The sequence below is a fragment of the Mauremys mutica genome, unplaced genomic scaffold, assembly GCF_020497125.1.
Source record: "Mauremys mutica isolate MM-2020 ecotype Southern unplaced genomic scaffold, ASM2049712v1 000102F_np12_subseq_7507455:7611277_obj, whole genome shotgun sequence".
Lineage (NCBI taxonomy): Eukaryota > Metazoa > Chordata > Testudines > Geoemydidae > Mauremys > Mauremys mutica.
In genome coordinates this window covers 1-24,262 of record NW_025422848.1, presented here as the reverse complement: position 1 = coordinate 24,262, position 24,262 = coordinate 1, and the positions used below count along the sequence as shown (strand labels likewise).

The window sequence follows — 24,262 nt, the reverse complement described above, 5'->3', positions numbered from 1 at the left end:
CCCTGGCCGACTCCCCCCTCCCTTTACCGGAAATGTCTCCAGGTGACGGCGGCTCTGGCCGGGAGACGCTGGGCGTAGCGGGGCGGTGGCGGCTGTGAGCTACCATGGAGCACATCCGCACCACCAAGGTACCCGCCGCCCCCCCTCCCCGCGCTGCGGGGCTCACTGGGGGGCCACAGGGGTGGCTGGGTCGCTGCGGGAAGCGGGGGGCATGGAGGGTGCGGGGGTCACTGGGGGGGGCTATGGGAGGCGCTGGGGGGCCACAGGGGTGGCTGGGTCACGGGGGAAGCGGGGGGCATGGAGGGTGTGGGAGGTCACTGGGGGGGCTATGGGAGGCGCTGGGGGGCCACAGGGGTGGCTGGGTCACGGGGGAAGCGGGGGGCATGGAGGGTGCGGGGGTCACTGGGGGGGCGTTGGGGGACCACAGGGGTGGTTGGGCCATGGAGGGTGCGGGGGTCACTGTGGGGGGCTGGGGGCTATGGGAGGCGCTGGGGGGCCATAGGGGTGGTTGGGCCACTGCGCGAAGCGGCGGGCATGGAGGGTGCGGGGGGCTGCAGGTAGTAGGGAGCTGGGTGCGGGATGGCGTTGGGGGGCCATGGGGGTGGGTGGGGGTAGTATTGTGGGGGAGGCGAGGCGGCGCGATACGGGAGGGGACCTTTGGGGAGATGCTGCTGGGAGGGTGGCGGGTGAGTCTCCGCTGCTCTGGCAGAGCTGTGAGGGACTTTGGGTACAGACGGGGGTGGGGGGGCCGCGGCCGCTCCCTGCTGGCAGGATCCTCCCCTGCGGGGCACCCCCACACCCCCTCCGGTCACTCTTTGGAGTTGCGGCCGGTTTGGTGCAGCAGGTTTGTGAAATACAAACAAATCAGGGAGTGGTGAAAGCCTCTCTGCAAAGCCACCTCCCCCTCCGGCCTGTGTTCTCCCCACTCTGCGCTGACATGGTTTCCGCCATGGGAGCGGTCACAGGATGCATTTTTCCTCCTGTGCTTCACGGATCACAGAAGGTAGGGATGGAGAAGACTTTCCAGATCAAGTCATCTCCTGGCTTCCCCAGCCAGAGCAGGATATAACCCCACCAAAGGAAAATATTCAGTGCATACACCATTAAAGGGACATGTCAGCTGGAAATATAATTATGTTCAAAGGGAGTTAAAAATAGTTGCCAATAGTTCCCCTGGAGTGTGTTTCTCTGTAAGTTCCTGTGGTTTTACAATCAAATCTTTTTTTTTAATGTTTTCCTTTTGCTGGGTGAAAGACTCAAACAAAAGTCATGCACAGGAAATGGTGCAAGTGGTTGTGCATCTGACAACATCTTGTATACAAAGTAAACAGGCAGAAAAATGGAAACTCTCTTCCCTGTTCTGGTTTTATGATTTATTTTTATATGACTAGTAGGGAAAATTCATACACAAATGTGATTTTTAAATTGATGGTTCCTCTTTATAGATGACCTGCAAAGGGGGAAAAAATGGATTTGAACCAACTTTTAGTTCTTTACAGGCCCTATCAGTTGTGTTCTAGCTCTACTGGGAACCATAAACAGTCATCGCCCAAGCTGATTCATGCATGGCCATCCATGTGCTAGTGCAGAGCCCAGTTGACTTCAGTAGAGCCCTGCACAGGCATAAGGGACTTCCCATGCTGGGTCATGGCTCTAGTGTAGACAGATTGCCAGCATCTTTAATACCATGTCAATTAGATCTGTTCTGAGCAAAGTCAATGAGAGTGAAGTGCTGACTGCTAGTCTACTCTAGTATTTCTAACATTGTAAGCACAAATTGAAATTAATTGTTGTTATGATGGGAAATATTTAGAAAATGTCACTAGTGTAGATGATGATTGCAAAACTACTCTAGTGATATCACGAATCAAGAGAGTGAAGGGTGAGTGAGAGGATTTTTAGTAACTTTTTAAAACTTGTGTGCATCTGTTTTCTAACTTAGGTAGGTCATACTTTGGAGAAAGAATGCCTTTGTTAAAGATTCATCACCCTTGCCCCCTTCAGTTAGTGTGAGAGCTAAAAGAATGCATTCTCTGAGACCTCTCCAGAAAAACCACTTAGACCAGAGTAGACCTTTCCTGATATTTTTCTTATGGTAAAGAAAAGTAGTAAGGGGAATTTAATATAAAGAGGGCCTGAAAGTTTTGTTTATATGTTATAAAGAAGCAAACGGCAGAAGCAAAAATGTTCCTAGTTGAAACTACTTGATGTCTGTGTTTCTGTGGTGTCTGGTGTTTTTTGATATGCAGAATGAGTTGCAGTTCAGCACTCCCTCTCTTCTTGCTGGAGGCTGCTGTCTGCAAAGGCTGCTGAAGACTGCATTATCTGCAGTTCCCCAGAAGCCATCACCTCACAGGCTATTCATTTAATGATCAGGCAGTCTGACCATAAAGATTTATAGACATGGAGGAAGGGGATAATGTTACCTTCCAGTTTTAAAGTACTGTAGTTATAGCCAATATTTAATTAAGGGAGCAGATTATCGGTTTTTAATTTTCTTTATGCATCAATATAAAACTCATTATGCTGGGGAGGGTTTGATCAGTCAGCTGCTTGCCAACAAAGCTACATAAATTAAGACTTCTTATGCTACACAAAACTTAACATACTAAAGACAAGTGAATAGACTGAAAGAAACATAATGTTTTAAGTAATGTTTGAGAATTTTGTTTTTACTACAGCAAATTTTAACTCCTGTAAATGAAAGTAGCGATCCAGAATATAGATATGTTTTACTTTTAACTTTACATTTGACAGGAAACTGGGTTAGCTAGGTTCACCGATTTCCAAGTAGTTATTTTGGCACCAAACCTCTACCTAGCTCGGTGTAGGCCCAATCCCATAGGAATCAATGAGGCTCAGGATGGGCACACGATTTGACTGTGCAGAGTTCATTGCAGGAATTGGGCCTTAGTGTCTCTCTTGTAAAAAAAAAAAAAAATCCTTTATGTGTATATATAATCAGATGAAGAGAGAAAAATGTACTTTTTTTAAAAAGGAAATTTAAATGGTATGTCCTGAATTTTTTGAGGGTGCTCTGTCAGAGACTAATATAATTTTTGAATAATTCCTGCTAGAAACAATTCACATTAAAATGTGGGATTTAATTGTCAGGAATGACCAAGGTTGGTTATGAAAGGACTCTGTTCAATTATGAAACATGTCCACTAATGTGCTTGCTTTGTTTGGATTTTTTTTCAAATAAACTTTGGAGGATATAGTGTGCGTGGGAGTGGAGGAAGGCAGGCAGGCATATACCAGTTGATAATAAATGTAAGCAGATCTATCATGGGAAGTGGGGCAATTAAAATATAAATATCTTGCAAATCCCTTCTGCATAATAGTTCAGGCTGGACTTTGTTCTGACTGTTATGGGAGGCATATTTACTTTTTTAATCTGACTGCTCTTTGGAGATTTTGTTTTTCCATGTGGATGGTATAGCAAATGGCTAAACAAACTATGAATGCTGCAAATGGAATCCTGGCTTGAAGGCAAAACATATAGGGGGGTCTAGTGGCAACAATGCAATGACACACCGATCTAGACCAATGGGCTGGCAGTGAGAACATTAACCCGAAGAGGTAATCATGAAGTTCCTTCCCATTCCTTTCTGGTCTCAATAATAAGGCTATTTTATTGTGGATTGAGTTTGTAATTGTAAATTCTCTTTGGAACTACATACTGAGTAAAATTTTCTAAAGCACTTAATTGACTTGGGAACGTAAATCCCATTCTCTTTCAATGAGATTTATGCTTTGAAGTGCTTAAATTGCATTTGAAAATGGGATTTAAGCTCCTAAATCCTTACTTACATTTCAAAATTTTATCCATTGTTCCTCTTCAAACTAAACATGCAAAATAAAGATAAAGGGCAGTTTGAGTGAGATGGATTCTATGTGAAGTGGGGTTAGGAGAGCCCAGTCCCTGTGCTTCTGCCTCAGTTCCCCTGGTAGTGCCACCTTAGTGCTCAGTGGAGCCTTACCAGTGGTGCACTAGAGCCTAACCACACAGTCGCAGAATACACCTTGACCTCGATATAACACGACCCGCTATAACACAGGTGTATTTAAAGAGCAGTGACTGTTAGGCCCAGTATTCTACCAATGAGAACTGTTGACACATGCATCCAGTCTTCTTATCATTGACGCTGTAATCTATAAAGCCACACACATAACTGTGTTCAGGTGGACTTTCCAGTTATGGTGCTCTTTACTTTTTTAAACAAATCTGAAATGAACTCTACAAGTGTCTGGCCAAGCTTTTGTAATGTACTTAGATACTTACATTGTACAGGAGTGACAGTTTGTCAATCTTTTTTTTTTTTGGTTAGACTAAAGAAATAGTATGGTTATGCTCAGAAAAGAGACTGTGTAAAAATGGCACCACAGATCTGTTTCTTATGTGTATTCCAATTCAAATCTTCTTTTAGTGAAGGAATTCAATTGTATTACTTTTTATCTTATTTACTATTGGAGAACAATACAGCTATGGGATTAATTTCTGCTTCAAAAATCATCAGTACTTCTGAGTCCATTCCACTGTAGGGTCTTTTACTAGTAATACTTTTCTCAGAAGGAGTACAACTTGGCTATTGGATCTCAGGATGAGTTTGCAGGCATGGTATTAAGGGTTTTGGGGGCAGGAAATCTGTTCATAACCTGAGCAAATTTGATATGGAGTCATGGCAAGACAGTAAACCTGGAATGACCGAATACCATTTTTAGTTATTACTCAGAGTTTAATCGCTTTTTAAACACTTGCAAGGAAAGACTTAAAATTGTTGTATTTTTCTTCTGTGATATACTAGCCATCTTACTAGAGAACATTCAGACATGTCCTTTGTTATGCAGTCTTTGATCATCACTACCAGTCCCAATCAATTACTCAGTCCTCTCCTGTGACTCTGGTCACTGTAAACAGATTTCATATATTGTTGGGGTGACTGGTTTCCATCTTGCTATTGAAAGCACTCTACAATTCTTAGAGACAATGTTATTTTTTGTCTGGGGGCATTAGTTTGGAAGCAATATTTTGACGTTTTCTTTGCTGTATAATCTTACATTTGTTATGTTATCTATATTGTAAATGCAGGCCATCTTTTATTTTCTATCCTTTTTAAAAATCCCTTTCTTTATAAATCTGAGAAAAACTATAACTCGTTTTATTTTTTCCCCTTGAGGTGTGGCACACTGTTAATGGTTCAGTAGAACAGTGTACACACAACCTATCCTTCCCACTGCACTTGACTTTTTTAAAAATTGCTTTAGTGGCTTAATAATCAAATCTGTATCATTTGGGGTCATCTAGATACAGTTATCTGTGCCTGCATTATCGAGGTAATATCTAGGAAATGCAGATGCCTGCTTTGCTGATCCAAGGCTTTATCTATGTTGTCACAGCCACCTCTCCTGGGTGCTGATCCTGCTGCCATAGAAGTGATTGGGAATTGTGCCACTGACTTTAATGGGAGCAGCATTGGGCCCCTAGTAACACAGCTCTAACTTGGCACTAATGAGACAGTCCTGCCAAGAAATGATGACTACTGCACAGACCAGCCTTTTACTGTAGTCCTTTTGTGTTGTGGTGTTTTACATATAGGATCATGTGACGTTTGTTTCTTGTAAAACAAACTGTGTGGAGTTTTTAAAGGGCTTTGTTCACGCCAGCTAAATTGTGGGCTATCTAAAACCCCTGGCTGGGTGCCAGCATGAGAGATCTCTCCCTGCAAGGGCTCTCTATTCTAAAAACAACTCCTCTGCCATTTTAGGAGAATGTCTTTTTGCTGATAGTAGCCCTTGTTTCCATTTTACTGGGAGTTTCCAGTTCACTACCAGAGAGCAAGTCATCACACCGTGACCTAGGTTTTGGAGGGTGGGAATAGTGCAAAGTGGGAGTGAAAATGAAGTCAGGACAGGTTGGTCCATGGGCTCTGACAGGGATACTGAAAACCTTGGAAGAAAAAAAAAAGATGTTAATTCAATACTTGAGACTTCTACATAACAGGATAATATGCTTACTGTTGTTTGAGGATTTGCTGCTATACTTCAGATAGACTTGGATGCTACATGTTTTCTACTTTAGCACATTATACCTCTTGCTTTCAAAATGGTTCTTAAATGCACCGATCAACACCAATGGAAAATAATCCCTAATACATAGCAGAACAGAAAGTGACTCTTTATTTGACAAACTTTAACTTTTACAGATAAGAACTGAATCTACTTATGATCCTAGCCTTGTGTATTTATTGTGCATTGTCTTGAATGGGATTACCTAGGTTATCTAGTTAGTCTTCCTGGCAAATCAGATTTGTTTGCTATTGCTTGCTTCCTAGTATTTGTCCGGTGTAGTTTTAAATGTGCAACGTATTTGAGCTTCCACCACTTTCAAGATTATTCCACAGGCTGATAGATCTCACTGTCAGGGAAGGTTTTTCCCCCCCAATGTTCAGTCATTTTTTACTTCCTGTAAAATTAGTTTTTGTTTCCTTCCTGCAGGTAGAGCAGGTGAAATTAATAGACCGTTTCAGCACCAGCAACAAATCGTTAATGGGAACTTTGTACCTTACAGCAACTCATCTGTTATTTATAGACTCTAGCCAGAAGGAGACTTGGGTAAGGATATGAAATGCATTACCTTGTAGCCTGAAAATGCATAGCTTCTCCAAATGTTTTCTTTTCCTTTTTTTCTTCTTCTTGTGCATGTCTAATTAAAGATAAATAATTAACTGGATATAGTTTCTCAAATATTTTTCCCTGCTTCATGATGAATACAAACAATAAGCAATAGATCCACAATCTATACTCTTACTGTGCCAGTGACCAGGCTTAAGTGCTGCATCTTGTCATTATAGCTAATATTTTAACACATGGGAGTCTAAAGTAAATCCATATTATTTAAGCACTTAAATAGCTGCCTGATTTTCAAAGGTGGGAGCTGTGGGTGCTGAAAATCAAGTCATTATGCAGCTAATTTCTATTTCTTATCTATTCAAAGATGGTCATGCCAATTAGTTTTTCATTTGTATGTGGTGACTTTGTTTAGATCTCTACCTCTTTGACTTTCTGTGCTATCAGATGGAAGGATATTTTATTGGAGTCTTAAGAGGAGAAAACAACTGGTAGTAAGAGGACTGAAGAATATGCTCCTTTCAGTGTCTCAGATGAAGCAGACTGCATCTGTGGCTTTCCTGCATAGGAAAACAACTGTTAAATCACACATGCATTTTTCCATATTTGATCTGTTGTGTTTACATGTCTATGTAAAAAACTTAGTAAAATTCCTATGTTAATTCTTTCTTCCCTCAAAAGACATGTATTGTGGTTGAGGTGGTGGTTTGGTGTGGGAGAAGTTGTATGGAACTGACTTTGGAGTCTGAGTATAACATCTAGACCATACAGATGAGTAGCTGTAGAATAATTCATAGTAGATCTTCCTCATCTCTCTTTTCATCCTGCTCCCCATGAACAGATTATGCTGCCTCCTAGCTCACACCTGTGTGGGTACAGAGAGGCTGATTCTAGGAATTGATGTCAAAAGTAAAGAGCACTAACATAAACTACAGTTATAGGCATAAATGTAAGGTAACCTTCACATTCTTCATTAGAAAGTCCATCTTCTGCATGTCAAGTAGTGGTTCAGCTGCTTAAAACTAAAGTTTGAGGATAGTAAAACTGAGTTGTGTTAAGATTAAAGCTGGCTGATAATGGAAATCCCTTCCTGCAAAAGATTCCATGTTTTCCTTCTGACCTGGGGCGAAAAGCTATATATTTTTTTTTTTTTCACAAAAAGGGGTTTCAAGAAAAATTCCGTTTCTGGAGAACCAAAACATTTTAGCCTTCTCAGCTGCTGGCGTGGAAGGATCTGGCAGAAAATGAAATTGATAATAGCCTCTCAGGGCTGCTGTCAAAGAGCAAGGTGCTCAGCTTCCTGTCTCTCCCTCGCTACCATCAGCTCTAGTGTTGGAGAGGCCGAAAGCTAAGGTGTTCAACATGAGCAGCCCCCTGGAAAATTTTGTGTCAATTTCACAGCCTACAGAAGGAAAGCGAAATTGACAAAAGCCGCCTAGACAGGGAGCTGAGGAACTCTTTTGATTTTCAGGACAGAAAATGGATTTATTTTTTTTCAAAATTTAATTTCACTTTTGCAAAAAAGACACTTTTTTTTCGAGAAAATCATCTTGATGAAAAATGTTCAACTAAGTCTAGTTAAGAGGTTAACTAAAATAACCTTTTCTGTATTTTTATCTGTTTTGTTTGGTTGCTATTTTTGATGCTTTGCACTTAAGAGCACTCCCAGACATGGAAAGCAACCAACCGCATATCTTCCCAACACCTAAATGGATGCAGCTTTTCAGGCAATGGAGCTTTATAGAAAGTGATTGACCTGCCTTTTTGAATATTTACCTTTGCACTATGTGTGAAGAAAGATATTCGCGTGAAGTTTGTGACATACTGGTAATCCTCTGAAGTTTAGCAGAAGAGAAGGAGCATAATTTCAAATAAATGGTTAGGATAGGTTGACCAAAATGCCAGTGTCAGAGATTTCTTTAACAAATTAAACCTACTGTATAAGGATTTTTGACTAGCTTGTTCAGTTATGTTTAACAATATACTTTGTGTCTCTTTTCAAAAGTATATTTTAAAGTGCTATTAATTAACATCTTACAGTAAGACTTGAATTATGAATTCTTGTGTGCCATAGATACTACATCATCATATCGCTGCAGTGGAGAAACTTGCCTTGACTACTTCAGGTTGCCCTCTTGTGATCCAGTGCAAGAACTTCAGGGTAGTTCACTTTATTGTTCCCAGAGAAAGGGATTGTCATGACATTTACAACTCTTTGCTGCAACTGTCAAAACCAGGTATGACTTTCAAGTGCACAAGACCTTGCAGTGTATGTTTGTGCCACCATTCTGCAAAACAACTCTGGGCTTTGTGCTGTTTCTGTTATTAAATGTGAGTCTTCTGTAAAGTCTCTGAAATTGAGCAGCATAAACACAGAAAGCCATTTGATCTGCTGTGCATAGTTTTGGTAACTGTTAGTCTGCGTGTAGCTTCGAGTGTGCTGACGTACGGGTATGGGAGAGAGTGAGATCTTAAGTGATTGTGAAACTGCATTTATAAAAGTCATTGCTGGCTGTCACATACCTTGGGGTACAACCTAGACTGTGGGACCACTGAGTCCCCTTCAACTTTTCAGCTTGGGCTGTCTCTCCCAGTGTTATGCCAGTGAGGGTATGGCTACACTGGTGAGTTGCAGCGCTGGAAAGCCTCCACCAGCGCTGCAATTAGTAAGTGGCCACACCTGCAGGGCACTTCCAGCGCTGCAACTCCCTGGCTGCAGCGCTGGCCGTACACCTCACTCAGCATGGGGAATAAGGATTCCAGCGCTGGTGCTGCAGCGCTGGTCATCAAGTGTGGCCACACACCAGCGCTGTGATTGGCCTCCAGGGTATAAGGATGTATCCCAGAATGCTTTTATAAATTACTCTCTTTGTTTTGTTATGCAGCCTCTCTTTGTTTTGTTATGAACGAGCTCCGATAGGAGCTCCGTTGCTTATCTAAAAAACAAACAGAGCTCCTGTTTGCTGTGATCATCTGTACCTGGCTGTAAACAATCAAATGAGATTGCAAGCAGGGAGGGAGTGAAACAGCGGGGAGTCGTGTTGGCTGCAGGCTGTTTGCAATTAAGAGTTAAGACTAAGTGGTCAGAAACATGTTCTGATTTTTCAATGCAGAAAGCTAAACACACAGTGTTGGCTCCAAAAATCCCCTCTCTCTTTCCCCCCGCTCCCTGTCACACTAGACCCCACTCCACCCCCCTCTTTTGAAAAGCACGTTGCGGCCACTTGAATGCTGGGATAGCTGCCCATAATGCATCACTCCCAACAGCGCTGCAAATACTGCAAATGTGGCCACACACCAGCGCTGGTAGCTGTGAGTGTGGCCACACACCAGCGCTGGCCCTGCACAGCTGGATGACCAGCGCTGCAAACTACCAGCGCTGCAAACCGCAAGTGTAGCCATACCCTGACACGCAGCAAACCCTTCCAAGTGCTGTGATCACTCAGCTATCAACTAGTGGAGAGACACGCCCAGCTGAGTTGCATGAATGCTCTCTAAGCCATTCATGGATTATACAGTGGGAGACTCCAACCAATTCCTCCAGCCCCCAAGCCTTGTACCCTAGAAATGTACTGTCTTACACTGCTGAAGACCTTCTCTTGAACAGTGCAAGCTCATTGATTAGTTTGTCACTTTGTCAAAGGACAATAGATTTGCACCAGCCTTTGTAATCTGAATAGATTCCCCAAGCACTTTAGACAAACCCACTGGTAAGGATAAAACATTAAAATAAGTTTATTAATTTAAAATCTATCTTTCTTTAGTTATTATAAGTGCTAGGCATAGAGGTCAAAGTAGGTTACATAGGAAATAAAAATAAAATTGCAGTCTAAAGTCTAAACTTTAACAGACTAAGCAAGATTTGAATCCAGCAGCTTTTCTCACCCCTTAAACCTTGAAAATGTCCCAGTTGATGTATGGCTAGGAACCACCCTATTCTGCAGAAAATACTGAAACCTACATTCCACCAAACTTACCTGTGCTGGTGGCCATTCATCTTTATTTGTCAGTTAACTGTATGGTACCTGTGTGACTTCAGATTGTAAACTCTTTGGCGCGGAAGTTACATACTGAGTAAAATATTTCAAAAGTACCAAAGTCCCTTAGCCTAAGTGACGTAGGCATTTTTTAAAAGTTTACCCACCGTGAATATTTTATAAAATATCTTGCCCAGTTACAGAACTACAAAGATAATCAGATGATGAATTAAACTATTCCTGCCCTTTTTCTGACAAAAAAGACTCTGGGATCTGACTCCATGCATAATACCTTATTTTCTTTTTTCCTTTAGCAAGCTACGATGAACTGTATGCCTTCTCTTACAATCCAAAACAAAATGAGTCTAAGCGGCTGCAAGGGTGGCAGCTCATTGACCTCGCAGAAGAATACAAGCGGATGGGAGTGCCAAACTCTAACTGGCAGTTGTCCGATGCTAATCGTAATTATGAGGTAAAGGATAATAGAGAATCTGTTGCAGTGGAGGAAACGTTTATTTTTATGCCTGTTTGATTTTAGAACCTCGGATTCCAGTCCAACACAATATCTGCAATGCCTTGCAAACCACATACCCTTTGAGTCATGAGTTTGCTGCCTAAAGTGAAAGGATGCAGAAGATGGGAGAGCCTACTTGTGAGACTCTCCCTCCCCATTCGGTTTTTTGGTGTTGGGATAGTCTTTGATAGCATGGTTTCTTTCTTATTTTCCCTCAATGACAGTCCTATTTTGAGGTTAAGCCATGGAAATCCTGTTATAAAGGAGCAGCAGAACAACTCTTTCAGTGAGGGAGAAGCCTACCCTTGCATTAGTGAAGTTGGGGATAGGTGCAAGGGGTGTGATCTTCCTGTACTACTAGTGCGGAATTATTCTCTGTGGTCTCATTTTGATAGACTGTACACTGGTGTCTCAGTCCCCTTCCACAGCGTATGATTTTCATTTCATCATTCTTTCATATCCTTTAATCCATGTATCACTTCTGGTGTGTGTACATTAGGAAGGATTGGGAGCATATTTCTGTATGTCAGGTGCAAGTGTTTTTACCTCTGTGTCATCTAGCCCGGCTATAACCACCTTCTTATCCACAAAGCTGTCAGATTCATGCAAGGACAGCAGTCCACTGTTAGAAATCTTGCACCAGATTTGATATAGTCTGTAAATGAAACACTTAGGTTGTACATTTATTTTGTCCTGCAGATTTGTGACTCCTATCCCAGAGAACTTTATGTTCCTAGAACTGCAAGCAAGCCCGTAATCGTTGGTAGCTCCAAATTTAGAAGCAAAGGAAGATTCCCAGTGTTATCGTATTATCACAGAGATAAAGAGGTACAGTCTGATTTCCTTTCAGGGCAAGTGGGCTAAAACTATTTCTCAACAGATGCCACTGGTCCAGGAAAGATAGGTTATTATACTTACCTCTCTAAGTTCATAGATCAATCCTAGTTCCTTAATCTCTGACACTGCTGATGGCTAATGAGATGCCTAGGTCTTGCTTAGCCAACTGTAAAATTCTTCACTAGTCAATTGAATCTCTTAAAACTTCTAAAAATAGTGCCTTTAAGATCAGCTGATGATCAAATCCTCTGTGTTTTTGTACTTCTTGGAATGTCAAGAATAAAATCCTTTTGTTCCAAAATGCTATGAACTGTGGAAATAATTTGTTAAAGAGAGAAGGAGAGCGGGAAGAGAGAAAATCAAGCCCTGTGGGACTCCATAGAGGAGGGTTGTTTGTATGGAGCAGCAGCAGTCCATCTCAATCCTGATATATATCTGAGGGAATAGCAGTTATATCAACTGCTCCTGTGAGTTCAGCAGTTTCTGAAGGGCCAGTATTGTAAAGCTACACATACGCAACTGCCAGTTGTATCCACGGAGTTGATTTATTTGTGAGTGTTACCTGTCAGGGACTGTGCGTTACACCCCTCAGAGAACACTGCTGTCAAGGAGAGAACTACAGTTTTTATATTGGCCAGGCTGGAGATTAAGGCCTGGTCTACATTACGGGGTTAGGTCGAATTTAGCCACGTTAGGTCGATTTAAAAATGAATGCGTCCATACAACCAACCCCGTTCCGTCAACCTAAAGGGCTCTTAAAATCAACTTCTGTACTCCTCCCCGATGAGGGGAGTAGTGCTAAAATTGACTTTGCTGGGTTGAATTTGGGGTAGTGTGAATGCAAATCGATGGTATTGGCCTCTGGTAGCTATCCCAGAATGCTCCATTGTGACCGCTCTGGACAGCACTTTGAACTCCGAGGCACTAGCCAGATACATGGGAAAAGCCCCAGGAAGTTTTGAATTTCATTTCCTGTTTGGTCAGTGGCGAACTCAGCAGCACAGGTGACCATGAAGTCCCCCCCAGAATTGTAGACCGTAGAATGTTTCTACGCTTCCCCTATCATCTCCGTCCCTGAGGTTATCGCAGATTAGAAGGCGGAAAAAAACGCACTCACGATGACATGTTTTCCAAGCTCATGCAGTCCTCCCGCACTGATAGGACACAGCTTAATGCATGGAGGCATTCAGTGGCAGAGGCCAGGAAAGAATTAAGTGAGCGCGAAGAGCGGAGGCAGGACGTGATGCAGAGGCTAATGGGGAGCAAACGGACATGATGAAGCATCTGTTGGAGCAGCAGGAAAGCCAACAAGAGCACAGACCCCCGCTGCATCCACTGTATAACCGCCTACCCTCCTCCCCATGTTCCATAGCCTCCTCACCCAGACACCCAAGAACGCAGTGGGGGAGGCTCCAGGCACCCAGCCACTCGACTCCAGAGGATGACCCAAGCAACAGAAGGCTGTCATTCAAACGGTGTGATTTTTAATGTGGCTCCAATAAGCAATGTGGCCTTGTCCTTCCCTCCTCCCCCCACCCCACCCGGGCTACCTAGTCTGTTCTCTCTCTCTATTTTTTTTTTGATTAATAAAGAAAGAATGCATGATTTCAAAACAAAAGTTACTTTATTTTGAAGGGGGGAGGGTGACTGGCTTACAGGGAATTAAAATCAACAAAGGGGGTGGGTTTGTATCAAGGAGAAACAGACACAACTGTCACACCGAAGCCTGGTTTTCAAAGCCTCTCTGGTGTGTAGCGCCCTTTGCTGTGCTCTTCTAATCGCCCTGGTGTCTGGCACGAAACGACTGTCTGCCGTTGCTTTCACGGAGGGAGGGGACATGTACCCAAAACCACCTGCGACAATGTTTTGGCCCCATCAGGCATTGGGAGGTCAACCCAGTATTCCAGTGATCGTCGGAGTCTGCGGGAACTGTGGGATAACTACCCACAGTGCACCACTCTGTAAGTCGATACTAGCAATGGTAGTGAGGACGCACTCTGCCGACTTAATGCGCTTAGTGTGGACATACGCAATCAACTGTATAACATCGATTTCTAAAAATTGATTTCTATAAAATCGACCTAATTTCGTAGTGTAGACATAGTCTAAAGGATGTGTAGAAGAGCACAAAATGACTGTCTTCATTATAAATGTAGATTCATCTTGTATTTAGGGAGATGATGATTCAGTAGAAAACATCCTGAGAGTGTAGAGACATGAGACAGGCATTTACTGTAAAAAAAAAAAAAAAAAAAAAAAAAAAAAAAGGCTGTGTATTATAAACTTAATTTTTTTTAGGAAGTAAACTGAGATGTCTAAGATCTTTGGGCATATTTCCAAAATTTGGTAAACCTTTACACTATCAAAGTGCCACATGATCTTTAAAGTCCATGAACAGCAGTCAGGGACTTAAATGTAAGGTCTATTATAAAAGTGTACTTTGATTTAAAAAGTTAGAGCATCTTTGCTTTAGTTCTTCAGCTTATCTTTCACTTCATAGTCTGCAGAATAAAATAATTTATTGTGTTTCAGCTCTATAGAATACATATGTCTGAAGCATTCTTTTAGAGGTGTTACTTAATATACTGTTGCTATCTGATTCTTTGTTTTCTGTACTAGGCTGCCATTTGCAGATGCAGTCAGCCTCTCTCAGGTTTCAGTGCCAGGTGTCTGGAGGATGAAAATATGCTGCATGCGATCAGTATAGCCAACCCTGCTCATCACTATATGTATGTCATGGACACTCGACCTAAGGTATGTACCTTTATCAGGGCTGCAGCTTAGGGTTCAGCTTAAATTCCTTTACTTAATCACTTTATACATACGGAAGTGCTACTGAGGGCACTCTGTGGGTCAGGTGCTGGGAGTGTACTGTATCATGCTGTTTAATCTCTACAGCATCGGTTCTAAACCAGGGGTCCGAGGTCCCTAGAGGATCTGAGAGCAGGTTTCAGGGGTTCCGGCAAAATAAACCAGAGAGTAGGGCTGGCATTAGAGTTGCTGGGTTCCAGGGCAGAAAGCCCAAGCCCTGCCATGCGGGGCGGAAGCCAAAGCCTGAGCATCTTAGCTTCGTGGGGCATTGTGCCCGGGCAATTGCCCTGCTTGCTACCCCCTAATGCCGACACTAGCTTTTAATCTGCTAGATATGCAGAAAAATAGTTGTGGCACAGGTGGGCCATGGAGTTTTTATTGGGTGGGCTTCATAAAGAGAGAGAGGTTGAGAACCCCTGCTCTAGATTCAGAATTGTCCCAGGTCAATGACCAAAAGTATTACTGTTTCATATGATGTTCATGTTCTACGTGAGATGAGTTTTGGTAACTTCTCTTCTTCAGGTAGCTAACCAAAATGAAACACACATTTCACCTAGGAACTTGGGTGAAGTTTTTTAAAAATGGGTGCCTACATGCAAGACTCCATATTCAAGCAATAAATGTTATTTTAAAAGGTCCTGAGCACCCAGTAGCTCCCGTTGAAGTCAATGAAAGCTGTTGGGTGTTCAATGCTTGTGAAAACTAGGCCACTTATTTAGGTGCATAAACAGATTTAGCAGTCAAATTTGGGCTCCCATTTCTTTAGACTCTGAGTTTTAAAACTTTTTAACTCTCTAGCTGGGATTAAATGTGTTACATTGATCTGAACTTTATTATAGCATTGGATGCAGAGCTGGAGGGCTGTTTTTAAAAAAACAAAACAAAACAAGCGCACACTGGTAGAATTATAGTGAGCATGCCTTAATGGAGCATGGAGAAATTAGGAAACAGAAATTGTAAAACCTCGAGAGCATCTGCAGGACAGTGTTCAAGCCCTAGAATTTGTTTAGATATCCCATTTTAAAAAGCAATTTCATTACTACATCTTTACGACTTTGGTCACTGATCAGATTGAGGGGTGGGCATATCAAATGGTGATTATTTCTTAAACTCTACTTATAACCAAGTTCCATCCATATGTGATATCAAAATGAGATGTCACTTAAAGTAGACTGTAGATCTCCTCTCTTTTTTTTTTTTTACATGTTTTGGTCAGCAATAAAATAGTAAATTGTTCATATCTGATCAGCTATTAAAGTTCAGCATTAGCACTGCACTGAGAAGAATGGTGCAGCTGATACTTATTGGAGCCGTAGTTGCAGACTTTGGCAGATATATTTGTTGATTCCACTCATTCTTATTTTTAAATTTATTTTATCTAAGATTAAATTTTAACTGTAAAATATTAGATTCTGGAGCACAAGAGGGAGCCGCCAGAAAAAAGTGCTGGCTTGTTGAGTGAAATGGAACCAGCCCAGCTGGATCTGTTTTTGGTACCTCATAATTTTGTAGATATCATGTAACTTAGGATACACTGATCTTTTTTTTCCCTTCAAATTACACTCTTCAGGTATCCTAACACTTCATAGTACTAACTTTTTCTTTTAGGTTAATTACTGTGTGGTATCTTTCAAATAAGCAGTTATGATTTGGGAAAAGGAGAATTAGGATATAGTATTCAGATTTGTCAGCTCTCAATATCTGATTGTTTTTACTTTTCATAGTCTTCTATGTATCAAATCCCCCCCACATGTTGTGGTGTTCTCATGTCAGAGTAATCCTTTCAGATTAGTCTGCCACAAATCTGATATCCATAAGGATGTTTATGGTATGTGTGTGTTAGTTTTGTTTTGTAACTGAGTGTCCTGCTGAAGATGTTTGGTTACTTAATCTATATTTTGATTTTACAATTTACTTTTTAACTCTTGATTTTAAATATTTGTATTTTCTTTCACTAAGCTTAATGCAATGGCAAACAGAGCAGCAGGTAAAGGCTATGAAAATGAAGATAACTATGCTAACATTAGATTCCAGTTTGTTGGAATTGAAAACATTCATGTAATGAGATCCAGCCTACAGAAACTTTTAGAAGGTATGGTTGTGTTTTTTTTTTTGTTTTTTTTGTTTGGTTCTAACTCTGGTGTAACAGAATATGATTAAAAATAAGATAAGTGACCTTCTCAAGTCATTGGTCTTTTAATGTTAGTCTATGTAAAACACCAAGGAACTTCCAAACTTTCTTATTGACACCAGTGAATTTAGTGTCTGTTACGGACTTCCGAGGGGCAGGTGCTAGTGTTAATCACAATTCCTGGGCAATGAGCTCTTATGAATTGTCAGTCATTTATCTCAAGGAAAATAGTTTAACATGTAATGTGTCTTGGGTGGAAGTGGGCAAATTCTGTTAGCATGTCAGATAGTTTACAGGAAAAAACCATTGGGGTTTATAACATGCGTGTATTACCCTTCATTTTTCAATAGGACTTAAATGTTGAAATGCTTGATTGCACTCACAGATAAAATACTCTGACATCTGAGTGCTATAAAATGTACCTGCACTTACTTTCACTCTCAGAAATCAGAGGCCAGTTCTAAAAGGATTGACTTTGCACTAACTACTACATCTTCACTCGCTCTACTAAAAATTCCCTTAACTCACATGGTCATGTGATCTTGTGGCAGCTAAATGGGTAGCTGTTTCATCTTTTTCAGGGCTTTGAGCTGTGCTCCGGCTCCACTCCAGCTCCAGGCAAAAACCTGCAGCTCCACTGGTCTGGAGCTGCTCCGTGCTCCAGCTCCATGCTCCACTCCAAAGCCCTGATCTTTTTTGATGCCCAGACCTCTCAATCAGCTAGGATCAATAGTGCAAAACTATTTTGATTTACTTGACCTGGTTCAAGCCAGACTGGTTGCTTGGCAGTCAGAGTAATGTGTGTGATTCAAAGTGAATTACAGGCAAAAAGCTATTATCTTATGATTACTTGATGTCCTAAGTCCTGTTTCTTGTGGACTGACAATTGTCCACATCACAAAAAATAAATAGCCCTTCATATTCAACAGCAATGAAGCATCCATGTTGATACTCTCAGAAGGCGGGAGAAATTAGAATGATTGAGGGTGAACTACCCTCTCCTATTAATTTCCCTCCCCCACTGCCACCAGTATCGCATCTGAGGTACATTAGTGAGGCAATATGGAGGAACTTACAGTAAGGTAGCGGCAGCACATCTGTTCTGCAGATACACAGAGGGCCTCGCTGTCCAGGGTTGTCAGTTCATTGCGTATACAAGCACTACATTTACTTTATTATTTAAAGAAAGTGATTTACTGGAGTAATCATTTATAACTGTTCAAAACTGTAAACATTGTCTGCTTATGTGATTTACTCCCCAGGTAAATATTTTTGATAGGCTGTTGGGATTGTGGCATGTTTATCTTGTGCTATCCTTCTTCTGTTAAGTTAGGTAGCTCTTCCAACTGGGCACCACTAATCCCATTTCCTTGAATGTTGTCGTTACATTTTGACCACACTGATGACTTAGTACAGTAACTCCCCACTTAACGTTGTTTCAATCTTACGTCCCTGCTCAATTACAGAACATGCTCTGTTTAAAGTTGTGCAGTGTTTCGCTATAATGCTTTGTCCACAGCTGGCAGCCCCCCATCAGCTCCCCTACGCCCCTCCCGCCCACCGGCAGACCCCGCGGATCCGCGCCTTCCCCTTCCTCCTCCTGCCCGCAGCAGCCAGCTGGCTTGAGGCGTTCAGCGGGGAGGAGCGAGGACTCAGTGCGCAGGCTCCCGCTACCCCCCCCCCCCACCCAAACGCCACAAACCAGGTGATTGCCATGGGCGGGAGGGAGGGGGGAGACTGTGCACCACGTCCTCACTCCTCCCCCCTGCCTCCTGCCTGCAGCTATCAGCTGGCTTGCAGTGTTCAGGAGGCAGGGGAGGGAGGGGGAGCCTGCACACCATGTCCTCACTCCTCCCCACTCCCTCCTGAACGCTGCAAGCCAGCTGATTGCCATGGGCAGGAGGCAGGGGAAGGAGGGGGAGGAGCGAGGATGTGATGTGCGGAGTAAAGGGGGGGAAGAAGAGGTGGGTTAAGGGTGGGGGTTTGGGGGAACAGGAGGCATGGGTGGGCCGAGGGTTGAGCCCCCACCCTGGTGCTTGCAGAGTAGGGGAAGCTGCTGCTGCTTTTCCTAGCCTACAGCACCTTCAGCCTCCTTGTCTGCCTCATTGTCTCCAGTGCCAGTGCCAGTGGGCTGTGCCTGTGTGGGGTAAGACTGGGGCACCTCCCAACTATAGTACTGTACTATACTGTATGGCAAAAAAAGCTTTCCCAGGAACCTAACCCCCCCATTTACATTCATTCTTATGGGGAAATTGGATTCGCTTAACATCATTTCACTTAGTCGCATTTTTCAGGAACATAACTACAACGTTAAGTGAGGAGTTGCTGTATCTCTTCACTTCTGTAACTCGTGATCAGATACCTGCAAGATCTATATTAGCTGAAGGGTTTTATTACTCGTGTTTGCATTTCTGAAACATTAGGAATCTGACACTTTTGCCAAAAGAGGAGAATAATTCAAATAGATTTTTAAACCTGGAGGAATATCAGCCTATCCTGTAATTGATTTTATTTTTCTCCACCTAGAGAGCTACAGCTCCATAGAAAGTTCTAACACCTTTTTTCTTTCTATTTCAGTCAGTGGTACAAAAGCTTTGTCTGTCAACAGTTTCTTGTCTGGTTTGGAGAACTCTGGCTGGCTGCGTCATATCAAAGCTGTATTGGATGCTGCTATCTTCTTAGCCAAAGTAATTCATATGCTCTTTTTTTCTCTGGGGGAGGGATGGTGATTGGTGACAGGCCGAACCATTCTGTCAGGTGTAAACTGGGGATGGCGGCTGCTGCTATAATCTCAGTGGTTGATGTTTTGCTTCATTATGAATCTTAATTATGTTAGAAATAACATACACACCAAGTACATCAGCATGCAAACAGAACATGTTTCTGTATATTTAGAGAGAACTGATGTGCCTCCTAATATTTTAGGTTTCTCTGAAGGCTGCCCACCTACCAGTGTGAAGAAAGGATGTTAGGTTACCCAAGTTTTGTGCTATGTAGCCGTAGTTTAGAGATCACCTGACCTGTAAATATATGAATATGTGGATGGAGGAAGCTAAATGTTCTGAGTGTTCCACATAGCAGGGGTGAGCAGGGGACCAGTCCCACAACTCTAACTTTACTTCTTTCTTTCCTTTTAGTTCAAGTCTTTTCAGAATCAAATCAGCCAGTTCCTACTCAGAGTCCCCCCCAACATACTCTGATACACAGATATCAAAGAACTGCACTGGCGCTGACCTATAGGGATAGGGTAAGCAACTTTTTTTTATTACATGGTGTGGTTTGCAGTTTTAAAACAGCTATTTTTGTTTTATCTCTTGAGATATAAAATCTCTGCAAATCCACATCATATAATAATTAAAATCAGGGTGGATTTGATTTAAATCAATTTGATTTAAATCATGATTTAAATCACTAGTCAGGAAGACTTAATTTAATCGTGGATTTCTACATAAAAGTGCGTTCTTGTTGGTTGTTATAACCTTAATACGTTTTCTTCATAAAACAGAGATAGGTTTCATTTTTAGTAGGTACACACTATACATTTTTAAAGTGATTTATTTTGAAAACTTTTCAGATTAGTTTTATAGCTATATCAGAAAGCGAATGATTGTTTGGTTATTTCATTTACCAAAGGTAATTGAAGCAGATAGTTCACCTCCCAATTACTTCATAAATATCTCCAATTCAACAGGTTAATCATTAGTATTTGGCGGATTTTCTTGCCATGCTGTATTAGGAGGAGAACATCACCAGACAGACATTTAAATTGTTTTATTTAACTAAAACAACAATGTTATGTATTCTGGATTTTTTTCTTCAACAGCAAACATCATAATTTAACAAAGCAAGCATATGAATTTTTGAATTTAGTTAAACATTCAAGCTTTTTAAAATCTTTGTTTTTGCTAAAATTGTTTTTAACTAAAATAGTTAAATGAAATATTTTGAAAAAAAAATCGTGTGTGTCAGCTAGGTCAACATGAGAAACTTGATATAGGCTTCTGCAGCTAACTCCGTCTTCACCTTCATTTTTCTGTCCATAATCTGGGGGGGGGGGGGGGAAATCAACAACAAGCTTTCCTGCTTTTTTGGGTCCCAAATGATTTCTCAGTTTGGAATGAATTAGTTCATATTTTTTGCTCAAAATGAGAATTCAGGAATAGTCCAGAAGGAAGACAGGCAGTCCTTAAGAAAGAAGCATGAAATAAAAAAGTTTACCAACCTGAAGATCCCGCATGTTCAGACATGTTCCTTTCATCATCTTCAATGCAGCTTCCTCCTGAGAAGGAACACTTCTCATGATGTTATTTCATTCGGGCAACCAGGCCTTGCATTTCTTTGTTGCACTGTTCGCATTTTGCACGCATGCCTTTCTTACCCACAGGTAGAGGAACTTCATTAAAATATTCCCACACTGGGTCTCTTTTACGGCCTGCTGCCATTATAGGTTTTTCCTTCTAGTGAGAGAATGGTATGGTAGATCTCAAATCAATGAAAGCTACACTCAGAAAGACCTCAAGACTTCTGGAATATGCTGCTCAAACAGTTTCACTTTTGTTTCTACTGCCTGTCCCTCCCTTCTCACATTTATCTCCAGACTTCTCCTTGTCCAGATCTATGCTGCCCCCAACAATCTTCTATTCATTGAACTTTTTGAAACTTTGCACTTTTAGAGAGAGGTAAGGAATTGACTCGGTGTACACAGATTTGCAGAGGGACAATAGGGTTGACGTCTTATTTCTCACCTCTATATATTATTTATTTAAAAACATTTTTGCTGTTAACAAGCATGTTATCTCTGGAGACACAAAGCCACAGTTTGAGAACTACAAAACTAAGCATCTCTAGTGGTATCTTCTAGACTGAGCACTGAGTCCCATTGGGTAGATAGAAAGATTAACCTAAATAATCTATACAGAAGCCCCTGGAACCCCATAAAATTGGGCCCTTAATCCATGAACTATTGGAACTAATTTACAAAACTTTTCTCAAACATTACATGAATGTATTGTCTCATAGTTTTAATTAAGAAACATTATAATATCTTTAGATAGGTGTTTTCCTCAAAAAGCATTTTATCAAAAAAATCAATTTAAATAAAAAAAAATCCGATATTTTTTTTTAAATTGATTTTTATCCACCCTGATTTAAACCCTGACTCATTCATAGGCTGCTACAAATGATGTTCTGTGATAACTTTGTCACAGAACAACTTGTGTTCGGGTGACACTGGAGTAGATAGCTGATTGATTGTGACTTCAGGGGACCTGAATTAGTGGGCAGGGAAAGGGTAGGTTGAAGTGGTTGTATGCTGAGTGCCCTTGTTTGTTAGAACAAATCTGTGTGTACGCCGCTCTAAATATTTGCAGGTCACATTTTAAGAGGGCTATCAACCTGTAAGTAGGGATGTCAGTGTGTTGGGGCTCTTAATGTCCCTGGTGCTTTTCTGAGGTGTTTACGCTTTGCAACCTTTGTCACCTTGAGGCACTCTTTACGGTATGGTGTTTTGTCTCTTATCTGCTAAATCTAACATGCACGACTTCATCTATGAATGAATTCACTGTGTGTGTACTTTTTTGGGCATTTTGAAAACATATATTTATACTGTGGGATACTGCTGATAGAGCTCTGTGGAAAAACATGTCTCAGTGCATGCGAATCTGGCACAATCACATATACACCTCTACCCCGATATAACGCGACCCAGTATAACAGAGGTCGGCAACCTTTCAGAAGTGGTCTGCCGAGTGTTCATTCATTCACTCTAATTTAAGGTTTCACGTGCCAGTAATAATTTTAATGTTTTTAGAAGGGCTGTTTCTATAAGTCTATAATATATAACTAAACTATTGTTGTATGTAAAGTAAATAAGGTTTTTAAAATGTTTAAGAAGCTTCATTTAAAATTAAATTAAAATGCAGAGTCCCCCAGACCAGTGGCTAGGACCCGGGCAGTGTGAGTGCCACTGAAAATCAGTTTGCGTGCCACCTTCGGCACACGTGCCATAGGTTGCCTACCCCTGCAATATAACATGAATTTGGATATAACGCGGTAAAGCAGTGCTCCAGGGGGGTGGGGCTGCGCACTCTGGCGGATCAAAGCAAGTTCGGTATAATGCGGTTTCACCTATAACGCGGTAAGATTTTTTTGGCTCCCGAGGACAGCGTTATATCGGGGTAAAGGTGTACATGAGGCTCATAAAAAGTAGAAAATACATTGTATTTTGTGAAGCACTAATTCTTGCCCCAAAACTTTTTAGTAGCTGAAGTAGTGCCTGAGGCGATTTAGAGGTTAGAATGCTGGCACATCTCTTAAATGTGACCTGCAAATGATTAGATGAATGAGGCGTAAATTCCTATTTGACTGAGGGCTAGGCTACACTAGAAGTTTTACAGTGGTGCAGCTGTAGCGCCTTTGGTGAAGACATTCTATGCCAATGAGAGAGAGCTCTCCTGTTGGCATAATAAAACCGCCTCTGCGAGACGTGGTAGTTATGGCAGCAGGAGAAGGTTTCCCATTGACATAGTATTGTCCACGCTGGCAATTATATTGGTGTAACTTACATCACCAATGTAATGGGGGGGGGGATGGCTTATTCATACCCCTGAGCGACATAAGTTATACTGACATAACTTGTAGTGTAGTCAATCCCTGAGTCCAAGCTACTTGCTCCACATGCTTCCATATTCTTGAGGGGTGGAGCAGACTGAGGTTTAAAAAAAAAAAAAAAAAAAGGCCAAGTAGTCCTTACTTGCTTTGGATTTCTGGGATGTGTAGTCAGGCTTTTTCCTAGCAGTCTGTGGAGACTGTAGATGCTTCTGGGTACTTTAACTTCTTGGAAGTGGTGGAAGGTGGAAAATAAAATGACAAGCCACCTTAGTAGTTCTTGCCCCTTCAGTGGGCAAGCAGGAAACTGGATCTTATGATCTTTATGGGGAGCATTATAGCATTGCAAAGGGGAGATCCCAGTTTTAACTGATTGCAGCACATTTTCACACATACAATAATTTCTTTGTGTATTGCCAGATGAGTTTCAAGTGCTGCCATTAAATATGGGTTATACTATGAACTTAGCTCTTTGTGGAACACACATTACTAGACTTTGTTTTCCACTTTACAGGCAATAGCAGTTGAAAATGCAACTGTGCTAGTTCATTGCTCTGATGGCTGGGACAGGACTTCCCAAGTTTGTTCCCTTGGATCTCTCTTGTTGGATTCGCATTATAGAACAATCAAAGGCTTCATGGTAAGCATCTACTCATATAACTGATGGTTCTTTTTGTTCTCACATGCTAAATCTAAGAGTCCTAAGCATGCAGTATAACAGCATAAATGAATGCCTTTTGTAAAAAAACAAAACCA

The 24,262-nt window shown here is 41.6% G+C and overlaps 1 protein-coding gene across 1 annotated transcript; it reads left to right on the top strand.

The window, feature by feature from the left end:
• Positions 1-24,146, top strand: LOC123356966 (myotubularin-related protein 6; the record flags this gene model as incomplete). Its single annotated transcript, XM_045000222.1, has 9 exons — positions 1-128; positions 6,499-6,615; positions 8,705-8,867; positions 10,922-11,079; positions 11,821-11,949; positions 14,578-14,712; positions 16,729-16,861; positions 19,478-19,587; positions 24,021-24,146. Coding segments are annotated over exons 1-9 (1,095 nt in total), but the record flags the coding sequence as incomplete, so codon positions are not given.
• Positions 24,147-24,262: the final 116 nt, after the last annotated feature.